This window comes from Trichomonas vaginalis, chromosome IV (assembly GCF_026262505.1).
Source record: "Trichomonas vaginalis G3 chromosome IV, whole genome shotgun sequence".
In the NCBI taxonomy this organism is placed as follows: domain Eukaryota; phylum Parabasalia; order Trichomonadida; family Trichomonadidae; genus Trichomonas; species Trichomonas vaginalis.
Window position 1 is genome coordinate 3,514,631 of NC_067206.1, and position 18,039 is coordinate 3,532,669.

The 18,039-nt window shown below is 32.9% G+C and overlaps 4 protein-coding genes and 2 pseudogenes across 6 annotated transcripts, besides 2 other annotated features; 5 read left to right on the plus strand and 1 right to left on the minus strand.

Annotated features, from left to right (window-relative positions):
* Positions 1 to 490: 490 nt before the first annotated feature.
* TVAGG3_0021250 (uncharacterized protein) lies at positions 491 to 1,321 on the plus strand (the record flags this gene model as incomplete). Its single annotated transcript, XM_001324949.1, has 1 exon — positions 491 to 1,321. The coding sequence occupies one exon, from the start codon at positions 491 to 493 to the stop codon at positions 1,319 to 1,321; it is 831 nt and encodes a 276-aa protein (XP_001324984.1).
* A 1,009-nt stretch (positions 1,322 to 2,330) lies between these two features.
* Positions 2,331 to 5,629, plus strand: TVAGG3_0021260 (annotated as a pseudogene). The gene has a single exon. A coding segment is annotated over exon 1 (3,299 nt).
* A 133-nt stretch (positions 5,630 to 5,762) lies between these two features.
* Positions 5,763 to 6,314, plus strand: TVAGG3_0021270 (cysteine proteinases family; the record flags this gene model as incomplete). Its single annotated transcript, XM_001324951.1, has 1 exon — positions 5,763 to 6,314. The coding sequence occupies one exon, from the start codon at positions 5,763 to 5,765 to the stop codon at positions 6,312 to 6,314; it is 552 nt and encodes a 183-aa protein (XP_001324986.1).
* Positions 6,315 to 8,323: 2,009 nt separating this feature from the next.
* Positions 8,324 to 9,921: a mobile genetic element.
* A 530-nt stretch (positions 9,922 to 10,451) lies between these two features.
* On the minus strand, positions 10,452 to 10,613 carry TVAGG3_0021290 (uncharacterized protein; the record flags this gene model as incomplete). The annotated part of the gene is made up of 1 exon (XM_001324952.1): positions 10,452 to 10,613. The coding sequence occupies one exon, from the start codon at positions 10,611 to 10,613 to the stop codon at positions 10,452 to 10,454; it is 162 nt and encodes a 53-aa protein (XP_001324987.1).
* A 667-nt stretch (positions 10,614 to 11,280) lies between these two features.
* Positions 11,281 to 18,039: part of a mobile genetic element that runs on past the window's edge.
* On the plus strand, positions 13,819 to 14,884 carry TVAGG3_0021310 (annotated as a pseudogene). The gene has a single exon. A coding segment is annotated over exon 1 (1,066 nt).
* Positions 16,280 to 16,618, plus strand: TVAGG3_0021320 (protein of unknown function, DUF4106 family; the record flags this gene model as incomplete). Its single annotated transcript, XM_051220138.1, has 1 exon — positions 16,280 to 16,618. One exon carries the CDS (start codon positions 16,280 to 16,282, stop codon positions 16,616 to 16,618), a length of 339 nt encoding a protein of 112 aa, XP_051105124.1.

Sequence of the window (18,039 nt, forward strand, 5' to 3'; positions counted from 1 at the left end):
GACTGACAAGAGTCCATAACAGATTCTTGTCGGTCAAAGTTTTGCAATCACATTCTGATTGCAGAAGATTGTCTCATTCTTGGAGACATAAGTATCAAATTTCTCACGTAAAGGAATTTCTCAAATCTTATTCATCCCAGGATTTCTTTTTATATTATATTATCTGTCATGATATTATAATCTGAGAGATTTCTTTAATATTATATAATACTGGCCAATAATGGTACAACATGATTCTCCATCATATCAGCATTCAAAACATATCTTTATTTTGCCAATTTGCTTAAATTAAGGGTGCTTTTCAAGCGCTAAAGGGGGTCATGAAAAAGTTGCAAAAGTCAAAAATTAAGGGTATATATGCATAACATTTATAGCCATTTGCATGTAGATATATGATTATAAAGATTCATTTATAGATATCCATGATATATTAAAATATTTTAGAATTTTATTTATGAATTGAAAATGGTCTTGACACTTTTTGATTTTTATGGCAGACGAAGATTATAAAAACAGTATTGAGGAACCAAATGATGAAAAATTACAAGCAATTGGCCCATTAAACCAGTATTCAGAGCTGACACATGACGAAAAAGTTTTAGAAGTCTTAGATTTTTTAATTAATCCTCGTATTCAAGTCGACATCAGTGTTGTACAGTTAACATATATTGTACTCAAATACCAACATCAGATAGGTAGCTATAAATTGATACCGTTAGAGTATTTTGAAGATTTTCGTTTTGGATCTAATTTCCTGACTACATTAGAAAATTTTGAAAATAAAAGATTACAGCAACAAAACGCAGATCAATTTAAGGAAAGATGTCACCTTCTATTAAAAATCATATCAATTCTTTCTTTGGATTCTGGATTTGTATCCCAACAACTGCTTGACTTGAATTTCGTAAAGATACTTGCTAATGATTTTCAAGAATGGGTTCCTTTTAAACAATTTCTTCAAATATTATTACACGTTTCAAAGCAATTAATATCTGAAAACTCTGACAACTTGGGTCCGTTTTTAAATGATATATTTGATTCTGATTTCAAATTAAGCTTCGTTGATATTCTAAACGAATATCTTGTGAAAGAGACAGATTATTACATCATTCAAATATGGGATATTTTTTGCGACATTGTTAATCAATTAGATACTTATTCCAATGAAACTGAAGAGGAAAGAAGCTTATATTTTGATCATATTACAGCAGTATTGCAAAATCAAAATTGTACATGTTATACTGCAATAATAACCATTTGGTCATCAATATTCGAACTCTCTGTAATTAGCAACTGGGAATATTCTTCTTTTTTTCATTGAAAATAGGACATGAAAATTTATTATTGTTTATTTTCCAAAATATTACCGCTAGTGACGATAGTTTGTTTTTTTCAATATACAACATTTTAATAAATCATTTTGCAAAATTTAAAGGTGACAATATCATTCCTTTACTAAATCAAATAGATTGGAAAGAAATTCATGGATATATTACTATAGATGAAAGAAGTGACGACTATTTGCATCTCATTAATGAAATATTGGAGAATACGCAGGATTTGTATTTAGCAAACTCAATGATAGTTGAAAACCTATACACATATAATTTTTTAGGCTTATGGCTTGAAAAGTATGAGCAACAAAGCTTAACATGGAAAAACACTTTCAGTAATCTCCTCATTAATGTGTATGATAACAGACATATATGTATATTAAATGCGTTAAATATCAATTTTCATTTGAAAATAATTGATTTGTTCATTCGAGATATTTTGACTGAACTTAATTCAGCAACATCGTTAGTTTTATTCACCAAAATTGTTTTATATTTAGAAACAAGTAATTTTGAATTTTTAAAAGATGTTAAATCATACTTTTTATCACCTGAAATATATCAAATATATCAGGAAAATCAAGAATCATATCTAGAGTATGATTACGATGAACTAGATGAAGCCGACTATAAATTTATAGAAAGCATTTTTTCCAGATTCGATAATCTAATTGAAGAAAAAAAGGAAGATTAATTAGGAAAAAAAACGGTTATGGCCCAACTATTATTAGAGGAAAATTCTTGTCCTCTTTAGATTTCTTCTCATGGATGAACATATATATCACATCTTTTGTTCAACGATGTGTCGATGAAAACAGGAGCGGGGCCATATTTTTTGCAGGTTCAGATTCAAATTCCATACAGATTAAAAATTTATTGCAATCGTTCAATAACGAATCAGTTTTATATGTTTCGGATGCCAAAGCTTGTGAAAAAACTAGTCTTTGGTTTGGAGCAAAACAAAAATTTAAAATTCTACAGCATCAAAAAGGAAAAATGAAAATTTCTGATACTACAAAAGTCATAATTTACGACCGTATCGATCCTACAACAATAACATACACAGATTATATCAAAATCTTGTATGATCCAGTAATTGATTATAGAATAGAGCATTCAATAAGTAGTTTAGCGAATTTGATTAATATGGAGAAAATAAATGAAGCCAGAAAACTGGGAGTTGATAATCTTGAATTCTATTTTGCAATAATCTTCTCTTCCTCAATTGTTTTTTATAATGGATATGATTTTATAACCAGTTATACATTGAGAGTCCCAATGACTCCTGAACAATCAGATTCATTGAATATGATAATTGAGCAGTTCTTTCGAGGATCTCCAATTCAAACAAGTTTGCTTAGAAGACAATTTAACAAATTACGAATGCTCGGAGATGCAAATCCTTTCAAAGATTCTCTTGATGGCTTAGTGAATTACTTTTATAATACAAAAAGGCAATTCCTTATATTTTGTACAGACACAATTATGATTAAATATATCAGCAAGAAATATATGGCATATGATGATTGTTTATGCATAATTTCAGAGTTGTCATATGAAAAAATTCAAATGAGAGATACAATTATTATTCTTGATTCAGAAGGTATTAATATTGACTTTTTGAAGCTCAGAAATGTCAAATTGCGAACATTGGATATATATAGAATTACAATACAAAATACTTTAGATGATATTCAATCCATTTTGGGAATGACAAATTGTTACTGTGATCGATTTAGTTATCAAACATCTGTTGATGAATGTATGAATTATATTCGTATTTTAAAAGATAGTTCTTCAATTCAAATAAAATTTGGTGAACAAAATGATTTCTTAGCGAGTTTTAAGTGGAATTCAATGATTGTGATGTGTCCAAATCTATCCAATCAAAAGTTGTCAGAAATTAAATTACATGGTTTATTTGTAGAAAATCTTGATGATTATTCATTTAAGGCAAAGATGCGCTCTGAAAAAGGAGTAATTGCTAATAAAGAACGCGTCAAAAAGAAACAATTAATTAACGCTCATATGCAAAAGATGAGAGAAAGTAAAAAAAATAAGTCTTTACAGAATCTGAAGGTCTCTAATTCAGACAACACAAAGTTGGAACAACAATCTTCAACAAAAAATCAATTAGCTGAAGCAATTGAGCAACTTTCAGATGCAATGAAAGTAAATGATCCTCAAAGAATTATGATGAGAAAAAGTTCGGAAAATTCCCTTAAACATCCCAAAGGAAGATCATGGGATGTACTATCGAAGTTAGCTGCTATGAAATTATATATGAAATCACCAAAAGGATATAGAGACAATAGAAACAATATAAATGTTCTTCCGTCAGAAAATACAATTAAAACTTTTATGAATCCGATCACTCGTAAGATGAAATTTTATTTAAAAGATATCAGAGGTATACCAGCAATTTTTTCCTTGGTTGCTAATGCATGGGAAGGAAGAAGACCCGAATACTGTCTTGCCATAGATGCTCTGGCTTCTCGTATGTGGGCGAAACTCAATGAAAAAGATCAAAACGGTGGTCTATTTTTATTTTATCTAATGCCTCTGAATAGTAACACTCCGAAGCTACTTATTCATATTATTAGCCATGAAAACGGTATGGTAAACGCCATCCTTCACAAAGTAGTATTAGCTATTAGAGAAATTTCAAAATATGCTATCATAAAATATGTTGCCACCGATAATGACAACGGGTACAATGTGGTCTTAAAACCTTTAATTAAACAAATGCTATCAACAATTAATGATAATATTGAGGATTTCGTTAAGGCTCTAGAAGTATATTCAGCCTCTAAAATACCTTTCTTGCCAGATTGTCCACACTTATTAAAATTATTAAGAAATGTCCTGATTGATCCAACCAAAATAATCTTTGTTTCAATATATTGGGGCCCTATCAAGTTATCTAACTTCCAGAAATATTCAGATTTTTTAGGTAATGCTATTACTGATACTGATGATCGATCTCAAATAGTTGACAAGTCCCCGATTCGAATTTTTTCAATTATAATGTTGTCAAAGTTTCGCTTAGATAATTTGAAAGCAGAAGCACTTTTTGTTACTCCATTTTCTCTTTTTAATGAGGCTATTAGGAATGAGTCAATAACAATTGAAACACGTCTTAGAATGCTAGAAATTTCAATTTATATATTGTATGAAGTAGCATTATTTAATAAACGGAACCACTATTCAAAGAAAATTTCTGATTATCACCCTCAAGATGACAATTCACACATCTTTGCTGGATATCTTTTTGGAAGGCCTGATATTATAAGACGATTTTTTGTCTCTTGTGTAGTTTTTTATAAAGAAATCTCAACAAATAATACTATTAATACTCAACATCTAACGACCTTACCTTTGGAACACTTTAATTCATTGGTAAGGGAATTCATGCACGACCACTATCACATGGAGCACTCAGAAACGGCGTGTGCGCAACTCTTAACAATTTTATTAGTTTCATTGCAGTTAAACCAGAAAATTGCGGACTCCCCGACCTTAGATTCCAGCGGAAGAAAACTAGATCCATCTAAGATGACACAACATGCAGATTTTATTGCTGCTGACAAAACTAAAGGCATTGCTCATGCGCTCTTGAATGAATGTGGCTGGCCTTTTATGTTTGAATCATCAGATATTGCAAAAAACTATATTCAAAAATTTGAGAATTTGATAGAATTCTTATTATGGTTAAATACGCCACTTCCATCGAATGGAATACATTCAAAACAACCTAAATTGCAACATCCTGCTGATTCATTTAATACATTTATTCCTATAATAGAGGAAGCGACAAGTATTGCATCGAGTATGTCAAATGCCAATTTACAAGAACAAATTCCAGGAAATGAAATTCTGACACAAATTAGTAACAATAACATTGTGAATGATTTAAGAACCACATATGAGAATGTAAGCAAAACCACTTGGACATTTCAGCCTTCAATCAACCTAATTCCACTAAGAACTGATTCCAATGATTTGCTCAGTTCTACTTTCCCTGGTATCGAAACAATACGAAGAATTATTCCTAGTATAGATTCAGGAGAATCAAATGCCGAGAGTCATCCTCCAGATATTTCTGACAATACAGTTTCTGGAGAGTCAAATGCCGAGAGTCATCCTCCAGATATTCTTCAGAGAATGCAATCATTTTATCGAGGCCTCAAAAACTATTCGGATACAAGCCATTATAATGTTATATTACAAACATTTGCTCATTGTAGTATAATATATGATTCGCTTCAAGAGTACATTCAATCCACAAGCTTTGTTCCTAATTATATTGAAAAACTATTCAAAATTTTGAAAGAACTTCAATTAACTGAATGTCTCTATAAGATTCCAGTTGAATATCCTGAATTCTTAGAATTAACACAGAAGGATTTTCACGATTCCAATCCATTGATGATTCTTGTTAAGATATTTTATTTACTACCAGATCATATATCTTCTTTGTTTTCAATTGTTTATAGCATTACAAGGAACGATAAGGTTACAAATTATGAGAAAGAAATATTTTTGGAAGTTTCCATTTTTCCTCATACAGATCTTCAGAAACAATTAGATTACCTTCAGAGTCCAAAAGATAGTAATGATGAAGATAAGCCTATTTATGAGCTCACAACTATTCCGCGTTTATTGTTTATTTCAATATCAAGAACAGAATATAACGCAGATCAACAAGGGGAAAGTCATAAAAGCATCACAACTCCAAAGCATTTAATTATCCAATCCCAGACATATCGAATATTCACAATCATTATGAAAAGATTTAATTCATTAAGCAGAAAATATTTCTGCTTAATAGATTTCACACCAGAAGCTGATACCCCAACCTGGTACTCATTTAGAGATGAGGAAAGCAAATTCATTGTTGATGAAAGCGAAGTATTCGATACATCTAAAATGGCAGGAATCTGTGGAGTGACATTTGTGGGGTATATCAAGATACAATGAAGATTCCTGTCATTGCTTAATGATTTCTTGTACTCTCAGAAAATGAAATATTTTTGTTTTGTTATTTATCAATAAACTTTTATAATGCATTTGTTTCCAAGGGTTACCGGCTTATTAAAATAAGCAATCATGAAATAACTTTACATGACATTTGTCAGTAAATGCGATACAAAACTCTCGCATCATGTTTATTTTTATTAACATTATATTCACAATATAGTTGCATGTACTGATAGTATCATGCCATTATTACATATATTGGAGTGTGAATATGTGAATATTCTCAAATCCATGTTATATCAAATCTTATGGCGAACTTAAAATGAATTTTAATTTATCGATGATGTATATTATTATTTATGATATATGGTATGAGCGTGTCTTGCTATCCGTTTGTCGATTGGGTGTATCCACACATATATTCACAAAATAAAACTTCGAAGGAAGAAATAATTCATTAGACAGCATGATATATATATATATAAGTATCATTTAATAAACTGAAGAAGGGTAGAAGAAGCATTAATTACTCAATTTTTTTAGTAATTGAATTAAATTTGAGTATAAAAAAGAGAAATTAAAGCTTTGAAGGGGATATATGACATTATATATCTTGGGATGTTTCAAAATAGAAAATATTGTAAAAATGAAAGCATTTGAGAAAATGTAAGTTAAGACAAAGGGCAAGTTCCCAGTTCTTCACATATGGGTGCAAGGTTTATCACTATTACCATGCACCCATATGTGCAGAGCTGGAAAATGGCGCACTTTTTCTCTTTGATGCGAATGTGCGGAGCAAGTTCCCAGTTCTTCACATATGGGTGCAAGGTCTATCACTATTACCATGCACCCATATCTCCAGAACTCTAGTTCATTCATTTTTTCCTTAATCTCCACATCTTCAATCTCAAACTATTCTATTTTTTAATCTTATCTATGATTATTCCAATATCTCTTGAAAGCTGTTCACAATCCAATTTTCATTTCCCAAATCAACTTTTCATTTTTATTTCATTCGATTATCTGTACTAGATTCATTTTTAATCTTATTTTTCCGTCATAACATCTTTTACAACTCATGTGCAAATTCTTATTTCCCATATAAATCATTAATTAAATTCAATATTCAAACTCCGTTCATGAAATTTTTATAATTCATTTATATACAATATTGTTCCGTACCGAAATGCATCACTAGAAAAAGTGACACTTACTCTTATTTTGCGCGGCAATTTTTCTAAGTTATTTTGTTAAGCTAAATATGTTATATATCAAATCAGCTTTATAAATATTATAGAAAAGTTTATTTTTATTTTTATTTTTAATTATTATTATTATTATTTTTAAAATTAAAAGAAAACATTAGAATTATATGGATATATTTAAATTAATTATAAAAATAAAATTGAATATATTGAAGTTTGAGTTTATAGGTATACAAATTTTAGAGGCATTTTGGCTGAGAACTATGGTCTGCGAGGTACATGGATAGAATCAGTACCTCGCAGACTATAGTTCTCTATATGGCGCCCAAAAAAAAATTATGATTGTTTTTTATCAAATCTTATCCATATTATTCTATTAATGTTAATTATATTTTATCAATTATATTTTTTAAATAATAAACACAAAATCCACTAATTTAAAATTGGCGCCAAATGTCACTTTTGCTAGTGATGCATTTCGGTATGATATACATTTATATACAATATTACATTCTTGGTCATAACAATAATGTCGAGTAATACATGATAATCATATAAGATATATGAAATCAAATTTTCCTAAGTTTAAGATTCTTTTTAATTATAACCTATCATATACATTGTTAATATTAAAATAAATTCTTCTTATTAAAATTCAATGATATTACTTATTCAGTCCAAAAAATCAAATTAGATAAAATTTTCGAATTTTTATAGAATTTTTGTTTTTTATTTTTCTCAAGATCCTAAGTTACGTTCTAACTTTTAACCTCATATCCTATCATGCTAGGCTATATATTATAGTATAGATCCAAGGTGATGTGATTTTTGCATCCCTGGGATGGACGATACACCCAAAGTGTCACCTTTTTGGGATAACATGAATTTTAAATATCATGAGAGTTCTGCAAACCATATGCACAATATCTATTCAGCCTGACTTCTTGTATATATGAGTTAGACTTCTTAAATATTGTGCTTGGGGCGATATAAGCATTTCCGAGATTACCATCGTGCTCTATAGTATGCTACTTCTCCCTGGTTCTAGCTCAGTTCCAAGGATATTGGCGTTCAAGGATTTGGCAAGGTCCTTCCGAAGTCTCTCATTCGATGAGAGATTTCGGAAGAATCTTGCCTTAAAGTACTCCAACTCTTGTTCTTTTGTTCCTAAATAGTGAGAAAAGTTATTTGACTACTTAAGGTAGAGATTATCCGAGGTCCCTCATTTGATGAGAGGCCTCGGATAATCTCTGCCTTAAAATTGTACACTTGTAGTCCATGAGAGTGTAAGTATACATTGATAGGACAGCTTTCTTCTGAAGTCTTAGATTTGATGAGAACCTCAGAAGAAAACTGTCCTATTTTATAGTAAAAGGAGTTTCAGGAGCTCCAAAGCTCCCTTTCGTAAGGATTAGGAGCTTTGGAGCTCCTGGTTCGTAGATGTGTTTCGCATCTTTCATCAGCAAAGGACATTTACCATCTGGGACTCTGTTGATGGAGACTCAGGAGCTCCAAAGCTCCCTTTAGTAAGGATTAGAAGTTTTGAAGCTCCTGGTTCGTAGACGTGTTTCGCATCTTTCATCAGAAGAGGCCCAAATGGTAAATAGCCTCTGCTGATGAGCTTCAGGAGCTCCAAGGCTCCCTCTCGTAACGATTAGGAGCTTTGTAGCTCCTGAAGGTAAGGTAGGATTGCTCTGATCTCTAATCAGTAGATGCCATGCCTCATTATGAACTCTACTGACAAGAGATCAAGAGCTCCAAGGACTCCCTTTTGAGTTAGTGGCGTTCTCACCATTTAGTAGGATTGCTGATCCTACTAATGAAGTGATCACTTAGTATACGTTTTGAATAAATTGAATTTTTTTTAGAATTTAGTATTTTTTATAGACATCACATGTATATTATAAATACATAAATATATTCTTTAATTCAAAAAATTCAATTCGGTTTTGGGATGGGTATCCCAGCACCAAGTATTCAATTTTATTCAATTTTTTAAGAATTTTGGGTTGGGATGCCCAGACCAAAACAAGCTTTATATTTTGATGTGTAGATACGTATGTGTGCATCATTGTTGTGTTATATATTATGTTTTTAATGAAAAAAAAATCTGATTCAAAAAAAATTATCACTAATTAGTTGATAATATAAAGAAAAAATAGATAAATTGTATGTTTTGAGAGTATTTATCCACATTCACTCATATGAATTTCATTAAATAGTGTCTTTTTACTCCAAAATTTATTTTGAATTATTGAAATCAAAGAAAAAAAATCAGAAAAATTTCTCGAAATTTTTATTTTCAAAAAAAATTTGGATTTTATATTGAAAACTGACACTGGGAGGACGATAGGGCTGGGATTGGAGATACCCCGCTCACTTGGGAAAAATACGGATCTATATATTATAGCATATCCAAAAGGCAAGGAAATCTATAAGAGAAGCCTTTTTGGCCTATCGTTGCCCTACCTCTTTTTTTTGAAAATTATTCAACTTTTTGACTCGATTGTGAATAAGAATAATCTCTAATCATGTCTCATTTTTTATATCAGGAACATCCATGTTAAAAATCAATGCGGAACATCTTTCTATTCCAGAAAATTTGCTCAACATTCACCGTAATGACACTGTCTAATCAACAAGAGAGCAACTGCCCTCTTCTGGATTAATGCTTTACCTTCTAAAGAAGATTGTAGAACAATGCCATTCCTGGAGACTTGCCTATCTCACAAAAAAAAAGATTCTTTGGAATTTCTTCTCAAAATCCTTTCGGACTACATGCAAATAATGTAAGAAAACAAATCAAAAGGAACAATTAAACGAAAAAGTGTTTAATAAAAAAAATTCAGAATCCCCTGTTGAAAATAAGATTTTCTAAATGGCTATCTTCAACGTCAAGAAAGAAGATTATACAACTAGGAAATCTTGCATCTCACTCATTGGAAATAGCAGAGTCTGGAGATTCAGTATCAGTGCCAAACTGAGGTCTTTCATCGTCTGATGATGGAGATCCTTGCGGGACTTGATTTGTTTGAGGACGGTTTTGAGTTTGAATAGGAGCCTTGACTACTTGAGTAGGAAGATTGTTATTCATATCAGAGATAAATATGACAGTTTTTCACTTTTTTTTGAATTATTTGAGAAGAAACACGTTACTGATATAAATATGATTTTGCATATTTCAGGCAAGCAGCTTTTCTATGCTGCGAGGGAGAAAGAATTTGTATATTCTTATGGTTTTTTTTTGTTACAGTTCACTTCATTTAATGTCCCCCAAAATAGCTAAAAATTTTAGGGGTTGCTAATGGCAGAAATGTTTTTTTCCCTCATACTTATGTTCTATTTCGATATATTATAAATTTACTACCTTTTTTATATGCCTTCAAAATATGCAATGATCCTTTTTGCACTTTTAACGGTTCTATAGAAAAGAGAAAAGTGACTAAAATTGAATTGGCGAAAAATCAATTTTAATGAGCTTCATTTATTGATTTTTTTCAAAGGATTTTTTTTAAAAAGATCAATGGGCTATTAGCTTATCTTCATTTCGCCCTAACCCTCCATGCTTTTCACCATTCCAACTCAATTTCAGCTCAAATTGCAATTCTAATTTCCCCAGAAATTAGCTAATAGTCTCACACACACCTTCTATTCCATTTACCAATGAAGTTTAACCTATTTCCAACACAACTTTGGGCCATATCCCCAAATATCTTTATTATTTTATTAATTTTCCTCCATTTTGTTTTATTTAAAAAAAAAAAAAAAAAAAAAAAAAAAAAGGGTAGTGGGGCTTCCAGGCACTTCGTGCCTTCTAGCCCTGAGGATGAATGAGTATAATGAAGTTTTTTTTTCTTGGGGTGTCCTTCCAGGCACTTCGTGCCTTCTAGCCCACATAAATGAAGTTTTTATTCGGAGGTCTTCCAGGAGCTTTTCACAAATTATATATGTTTTCATGTTTTGTCAAGACTTCATCGTAAATGTTTTGTCATGATTTCTTCGTAAATGTTTTGTCAAGACTTCTTCGTAAAATCAGACAAAAATATAATTTAGGGTAGATGGGTATATCTAACCTCTTTTCTAACCTCTTTTCTACCCTCTTGAATTTTCAAGACTTCTTCGTCATAGGCACGGAGATAGGACGGTTATTTTACAAAACTGACAACACTTTGACCGAGTAGTTTTTGTGCTGAACAAAAAGTGTCATATAAACATCTGTCAAAAACCGCTTTTTAACTTCACTTAAAATGCCACGTAAGCTACGTAAGAATATACGTAAGAATATACGTAAGAGGAAGGGAGCATTGAAACATCCAATAGTAAAACTAACACCACAACAACAGTTGCAACAACAAATGATGAATGACCCCACTATGTTGCAACAAATGTCAAGCAACCCTATGCTTTTAAACCGAGTTATTGGTGCACAGAGTGGAGGTTTAAGAGCGGCACTTTTAGCGAAAATGGCAGGCTATGGTGGAGCTGCAGACGGAACAGCTTATAACCCTCAAAGTCAAATGAATTTGAGTTCACTCAAAAATCAAATAACAGATGTCAAAAAGTCAAACATAGACATACAGAAACAAATAAGTGAAAACGAAAAAAAACTAGAATATGACAGACACACAAAGAAACTCAATGAGTTAAACGTAGAGAAAAAGAAGAAAGAAGAACAACTGAAAGAACTAAGTACAGAGGAATATGCGAAAAAAGTGTCAGAAAAAGCAGCAGAAGTAGCAAAAATGGAACAAGATGTCATAAATTTGAAAAACCATACTACTCAATATAAAGTACTGAAAGATGAAGAAATAAAACAAAAAGCCCTGAAGACATATATGGATAGCGATGAGTATAAAAAAGAAGTTGAAGCAAATGTAAAGGCAGAAAAACTTTTACAGTTGCAAAACCAAACCGTACAGTATGAAAACTTAGCACAAGAAAGTAAAAATAACGACGCAGCCATGCAAAAGGCAATGAAAAGCGCAGAATATATAAAAGCTAATAATGACTGGTTAGATGCCCAAGCCAACGCCAAAGCAGCCCAACTTATAGGGTCAATAAGGACAAAAATACAAGCGGATGAAGACAGTTCAAATGAAGCTTTAATGAATGCTGACTTTAAGAACGCTTTCGAAGCTCTTCATAGTAAGGTGAAACTAGTGAACGACTTCTCATCTGGAAAGAAACTGAAGTCTGAAGGTTTCGACAACGAGTTAAGAGAAGTAGCACAAAATATGACGAAAATAACAGATGCAGCAACGAGACAGGCAGTTCAAAGTGCCTATGACGCCGTTAGAGCAACTGTTGTGAAAAGTCAAGAAAAAGAGTTACAACAGACCAAAACAGACCTAGTAAATGCTTTCTTAAGAACGAAAAGTCAGGTAGGACATTACGCTGCAGATGGAACATATGTGCCAGCTGGTGGAACTTATATACCACCAAACCCTCCAAGAGAAGCACCTGCACCAGGACTACCTATGACATTTACATCGTCACATGGACACAGACACAGGCATGCACCAAAACCAACACAACAACCAACAGTTCAAAATCCAGCACAACAACAACCACAACCAGCACAGCAACCAACAGTTCAAAATCCAGCACAACAACCAGCACAAACAGAGCAAGGACATAAAAGAAGTAGAGAACAAGGAAACCAAGAATTCTTAAAAATGCTTAAAGAAGAGTGTGGTTTCCCAGATAGTATTGACTTTAGTGACAGATATAAAGAAGCTATTAGAAAGTTCAAGGATGGAAATACTGACCCGAACCTATTTAGCTTTATGGCTCAGCACCAAAACGGATATAATCTCAAACCTGGAAAATACAAGCTCGCTAAGGGATATGATTTAATAGCATATCATCCAAATGACATGGATGAATTTACTCCGAGATATTTGATGTCAGAGCTAAATGACAATTCAACTTTCGTCATGAAACGCGTAAAAAATAGAGACGGAACGAAAGAACAAAAGCTTATGAATGCGGATGACGTAGATAGGGAAATTGTTGAAAACGGTCTCGGAATATATGAAATGCCAGCAGATGAGGTACAAGAAACTCCACAGGAAGAAGTTCAGATACAACCAGACATGGAAGAAATAGTTCAGCAACAACAGCTAGAAGAGCCTGAAGGAAACGAACAAGTCACTCCTTTGGAAACTAACTTCACAGAACTAGATGAAGATTTGGAACAGCCGAAAAATCTTGACCCTCAACAAGAGTATGCGGAGAATATGGAATATTTCCAAGAGTCTAAAAAAAATTCGGCTGACATAGTAGAAGAATATCGAAAAATGTTTGCCGACATACAAAAGACTCCAACACCAGATGAAAATATTCAGCATAGAATGGAAGTACTGAAAGAAAATGTACACAAATACAACAACCCTTTTTACTTACGAGCATTTAACGTTCAATCTTCGGATGAACTCGGTGAAGATAAAAGGTTAAATTTCAAGAAAACATATAGAAATGAAACATTGTTTAAAGTTCATTCAGAACCTAACCAAGATGGAAACAAACCTACTTTTGTTTCTGCAGACGATGGAACTACAATGAGATGGGGTCATAAAGCTAACCCGGATAGGTGGTTCATAAACTTACAACCACAATTCCAAGAAGTTGTAGACGCAATGGAAGTCAATGGTGAACCAGATATAGCTGGTATTTTCAGCGCGGCTTTAATGCCATTGAAAGATATGAAACATGCAGATATTTTGGACCAGTATGAAATGAACATGGCTGATGGAAATATAACACCTGACGTTCTAAAACATTTATCTCAAAGAACTACACAGAACCATAGAGATGGTATATTTGGTGAAGAGTTTAGAAAGAAAGTTAGGGAGATAGAAGGAAGAGAACCTATTGTACATGACCTTGCAAACGAAAGTTTGCAAAATGTCATAAAAACTTACTTTGCAGGCGATGAATCGAGAAGGGATGAATATTTAAGAAAACTCAAATGGACAGTACCAAATGAAATGTTAGTATTGAAAAACATGTTCCTTGACAAAATAAAACCAACTACAGAAATAAACGACGCAAGACTGAAAGATTGGGTAGAAGCTTTCCCATTCACAAAAGATATAGTTGGTAACATGGAAAGAAAACCAGAATGGCTACAAAAACATATATTTGGAAACGAGCATATTCCATATGGACAGGCACTGTTTGAAGAGCTTGAACCGGAAACTCAGGAAAGAGTCATGCAAACAATACGCGAAGACTCAAATACAGACTATGACAAACTCTTTCTAGGATATAGGTTACCTGAGATGGGCGACCAGAGCCAAAAGGCAAAAAGGACATGGGAAATTTGCAACATACTAGATGAACATAATGCAAAGATGCAACAACTTCAAGCAGAGGGCAATGAAGGAAAAAGAAGAGTTAAAAACTCAGTCAGGAAGAAAGTAAAGCTTGGTCCACGTGGGTTCTATTATGACATATAAATCCAACTATTCTATATTTTTACTCATATGAAATGTACGCCGCTCAGAATATAACGCCAACAGTTTTGGATGCTATGAATGGAAATGTTTCCGAATGGTATAACGAATGCGACAATGCCATTAGAAGGTCAGAAATAGTTCCTGGAACTTACGAATATACAACTGCTGTTTCTTATGGAAACGTAGGTGAGTTTGGAGAAGGTTCTTCAACAACAGTAGATATTGCTTGCGACAGGTTTCATATAATTTCTATTGACAACTCATTCTTATACGTGGAACAAGACATTGAAATAAACCTTCTGCCAAGTTGTCTGACAAGAAAGGTTGCAATGGAATTTTCTATGTCGGATACCAATATGCTCCAGAAGTTTTCATGGGATATAAGATATATTCTAACTCTGACTTAGTTCAAACAGTAACATGGGCAAACTATGAATGGTTCGCTTTGAGAAACTCAGTACAACCACAAGCTAGAGAACAAACAGACCAGTATGCAACTATTGAGAAAATAAGAAGACTTGACCCTAACGTTCCAGGAGTTTATGTTGACCTTTCTGGACAAAATGCAGCAGCAGTAACCAAAGTAAAATTGAAACTTAGAGTTCCTTTGTCATCTTTCCTCATCTTCAGGTTTTTAAGATACTTGCCAAACTGGGCAGGAAAAATTTCTATCGAACTTACTCCAAGCAAAAATAACTTAGTCATTGCACCAACACAAGACCCATTCACTCTTACAGAAGTAGTGGGAACAAATAAAATGTCATTCGCCGACTTTTGCAAAAACAAAGTTGACTTAGACTTTGGTTTCTCAAACCTCAACACTGAAGTAAACTATTATTTCAATGCTGCTGGAGATGCTTGGGACCCAGTTAAGTTCACATGCGAAAAATTTGAATGCAAGAGAATAGAAAGCAGACTTGCAGTCTATATGTTGGACCCAGATATTTCAAATGCTTTAGCTGCCAAATATATTGCAGTTCCACTTATGTTCCCTATACACCAAATATCTGTCAAAGACTTTGCAGGTGAAGTTGGAAACCAAAGTGCTGACCCAGGTGCAAGAACAGATATTGCCTTAACAACTGCAATGAAACATGCAGATACTATGTTTGTACTGTTCAGACGAACTATAAATGACTATTCTTGCTTCTACAACCCTGGTATTAAATACCATATAAACATAGATGGCAAATACTATCCAAGAGAAGAATATTCCACAGTTGAAGATATGAGGTCATACAACTTGACATTAGATGCTATGAACTTTAACAACAACTTCACAACAACCATTAACCCTGAAATGCAAAGTTCTATTATGCCATATGTGAAAGTATGGACCCATACAGGAGCTCAAAAAACTCAATATACAAATGGAGACCGTTCAAACTTTTGGCTTGGCATTCCATTTGCTGACTCAGAAGACTTTATGGGTGGTATTTCAACTGTTGGTACAGTTCAAATACAATATACTGGTGACAGAGACGGTCCAGATGAATTGAAAGCAAAGAAGTTTACAAAACCAATAGCACTTTTCACGGAAGATGCTCTTTTGAAGATTCGTTCGATGAAACCTGCTGGGGCTCCTCAGATTGGCATAACGACAGCTTCCATCGAGCAGATTTTGGCAGCAGGTCAGTAAGTTGTTCTTGAACTGACTTCTCTCCGTCAAATATTGACAGTACGCCAGTTTTGATATAATATTGTATTATAAACTTACCTTTAGAAATATCGGTCAGTTTTGTTGTTATATTTTTGTCTGCTTCAAGAACTTTCACCATCTCGGTTATACCAACTTTCTTTGCTTTATGAAAATATTTTGGTTCAGCAAAGACTGCTATTCTATAACATTTACCATTGTTTGTATAAAGAACTATTCTGTCAATGTATTTGTATTGTTTGTGTGTGTAAACTTTGTTTTGCTTCAATTCGAAGAGATACTCAAATACGTCCATCTTTTTATTCTAAGTAAAATGTCATTTCCGAAAAATAGAAGCGTGAGTGTTTCAAAAGGTTTAATGGCGGTGGCAGATGTGAAGTTAAATTCACCAACTCAAACAAACAGTCAAAGTGTTGTTGTCAATGTCAAAGACAGAGATGTTGAAGTGGGGAAACCATACGAAGACGAAGATGGTATAACAATAGTTCCTGTAAAAGAACCAACATATCCTGAAGTTAGCAGAGACTTAAGTTCTGTTGCAGATATTCGAAACGACTACCAACAACTTAAAGACAAACTTAAAACTCAGGAGAAGATTTGTCAAGCTTTAGGTATAATGTTAAACTTGGTCGAACACAACCCTGTAAAAGTGAACTCATATGTCATTGCACCTCATGAAGTTTTGAAAGAACTATTGAAACTTTTGACAGAGGCAGACGATATAAACATCAAAGAAATAGAACCCGACGTTAGTTGCTGTGGTGTTTCATATAATGTCATTGACAAGATATACGTTATGAAAGGAGGTGAAACGTTGAACTTAAAATATAGTTTCCCAGACGTCATAAAAATATTTGACGACCACAACATTTCATTAAAATTTAGTTGCTAAGTAAATGGCAGAAGACATAGTGGTTTATACTATTACGACTAAAAACCCTGAGTCATATAATTCTATAACAACAAACTTACAAAGTCCTCAAGGACGATATTGTAAACTGACCTTAAACACGATGACGACTAAAGCCTGTTTTGCTCTTTTGACACCAGAAGATTTTATTGTTGTGAATGGTAAAAAATACTCCTTTGAAGATACTTACTCAGATATACCACCAACAGGTTTTGTTGACTTATTTAATACTTTAAGGACGGATGTAACATGTGCTGCAACTAGAGCAGGTTTCATTATGTTTGGATGTCCGACTGAGTTTAGTATAAACGATATGAGCTATAATACAAAACTTATATCTGGTTTTTACTACCAACAATTTCCTATAACAGGAAAAGGTGTCATACAAGGAATGTCTATTCCATTGACATTAAGCACACCAATCTTATATTGTTTCAAACTTAGGTTCAAAGTGTTATTCGAATGTCGACAGAAACTATTATGACCAAAAAGA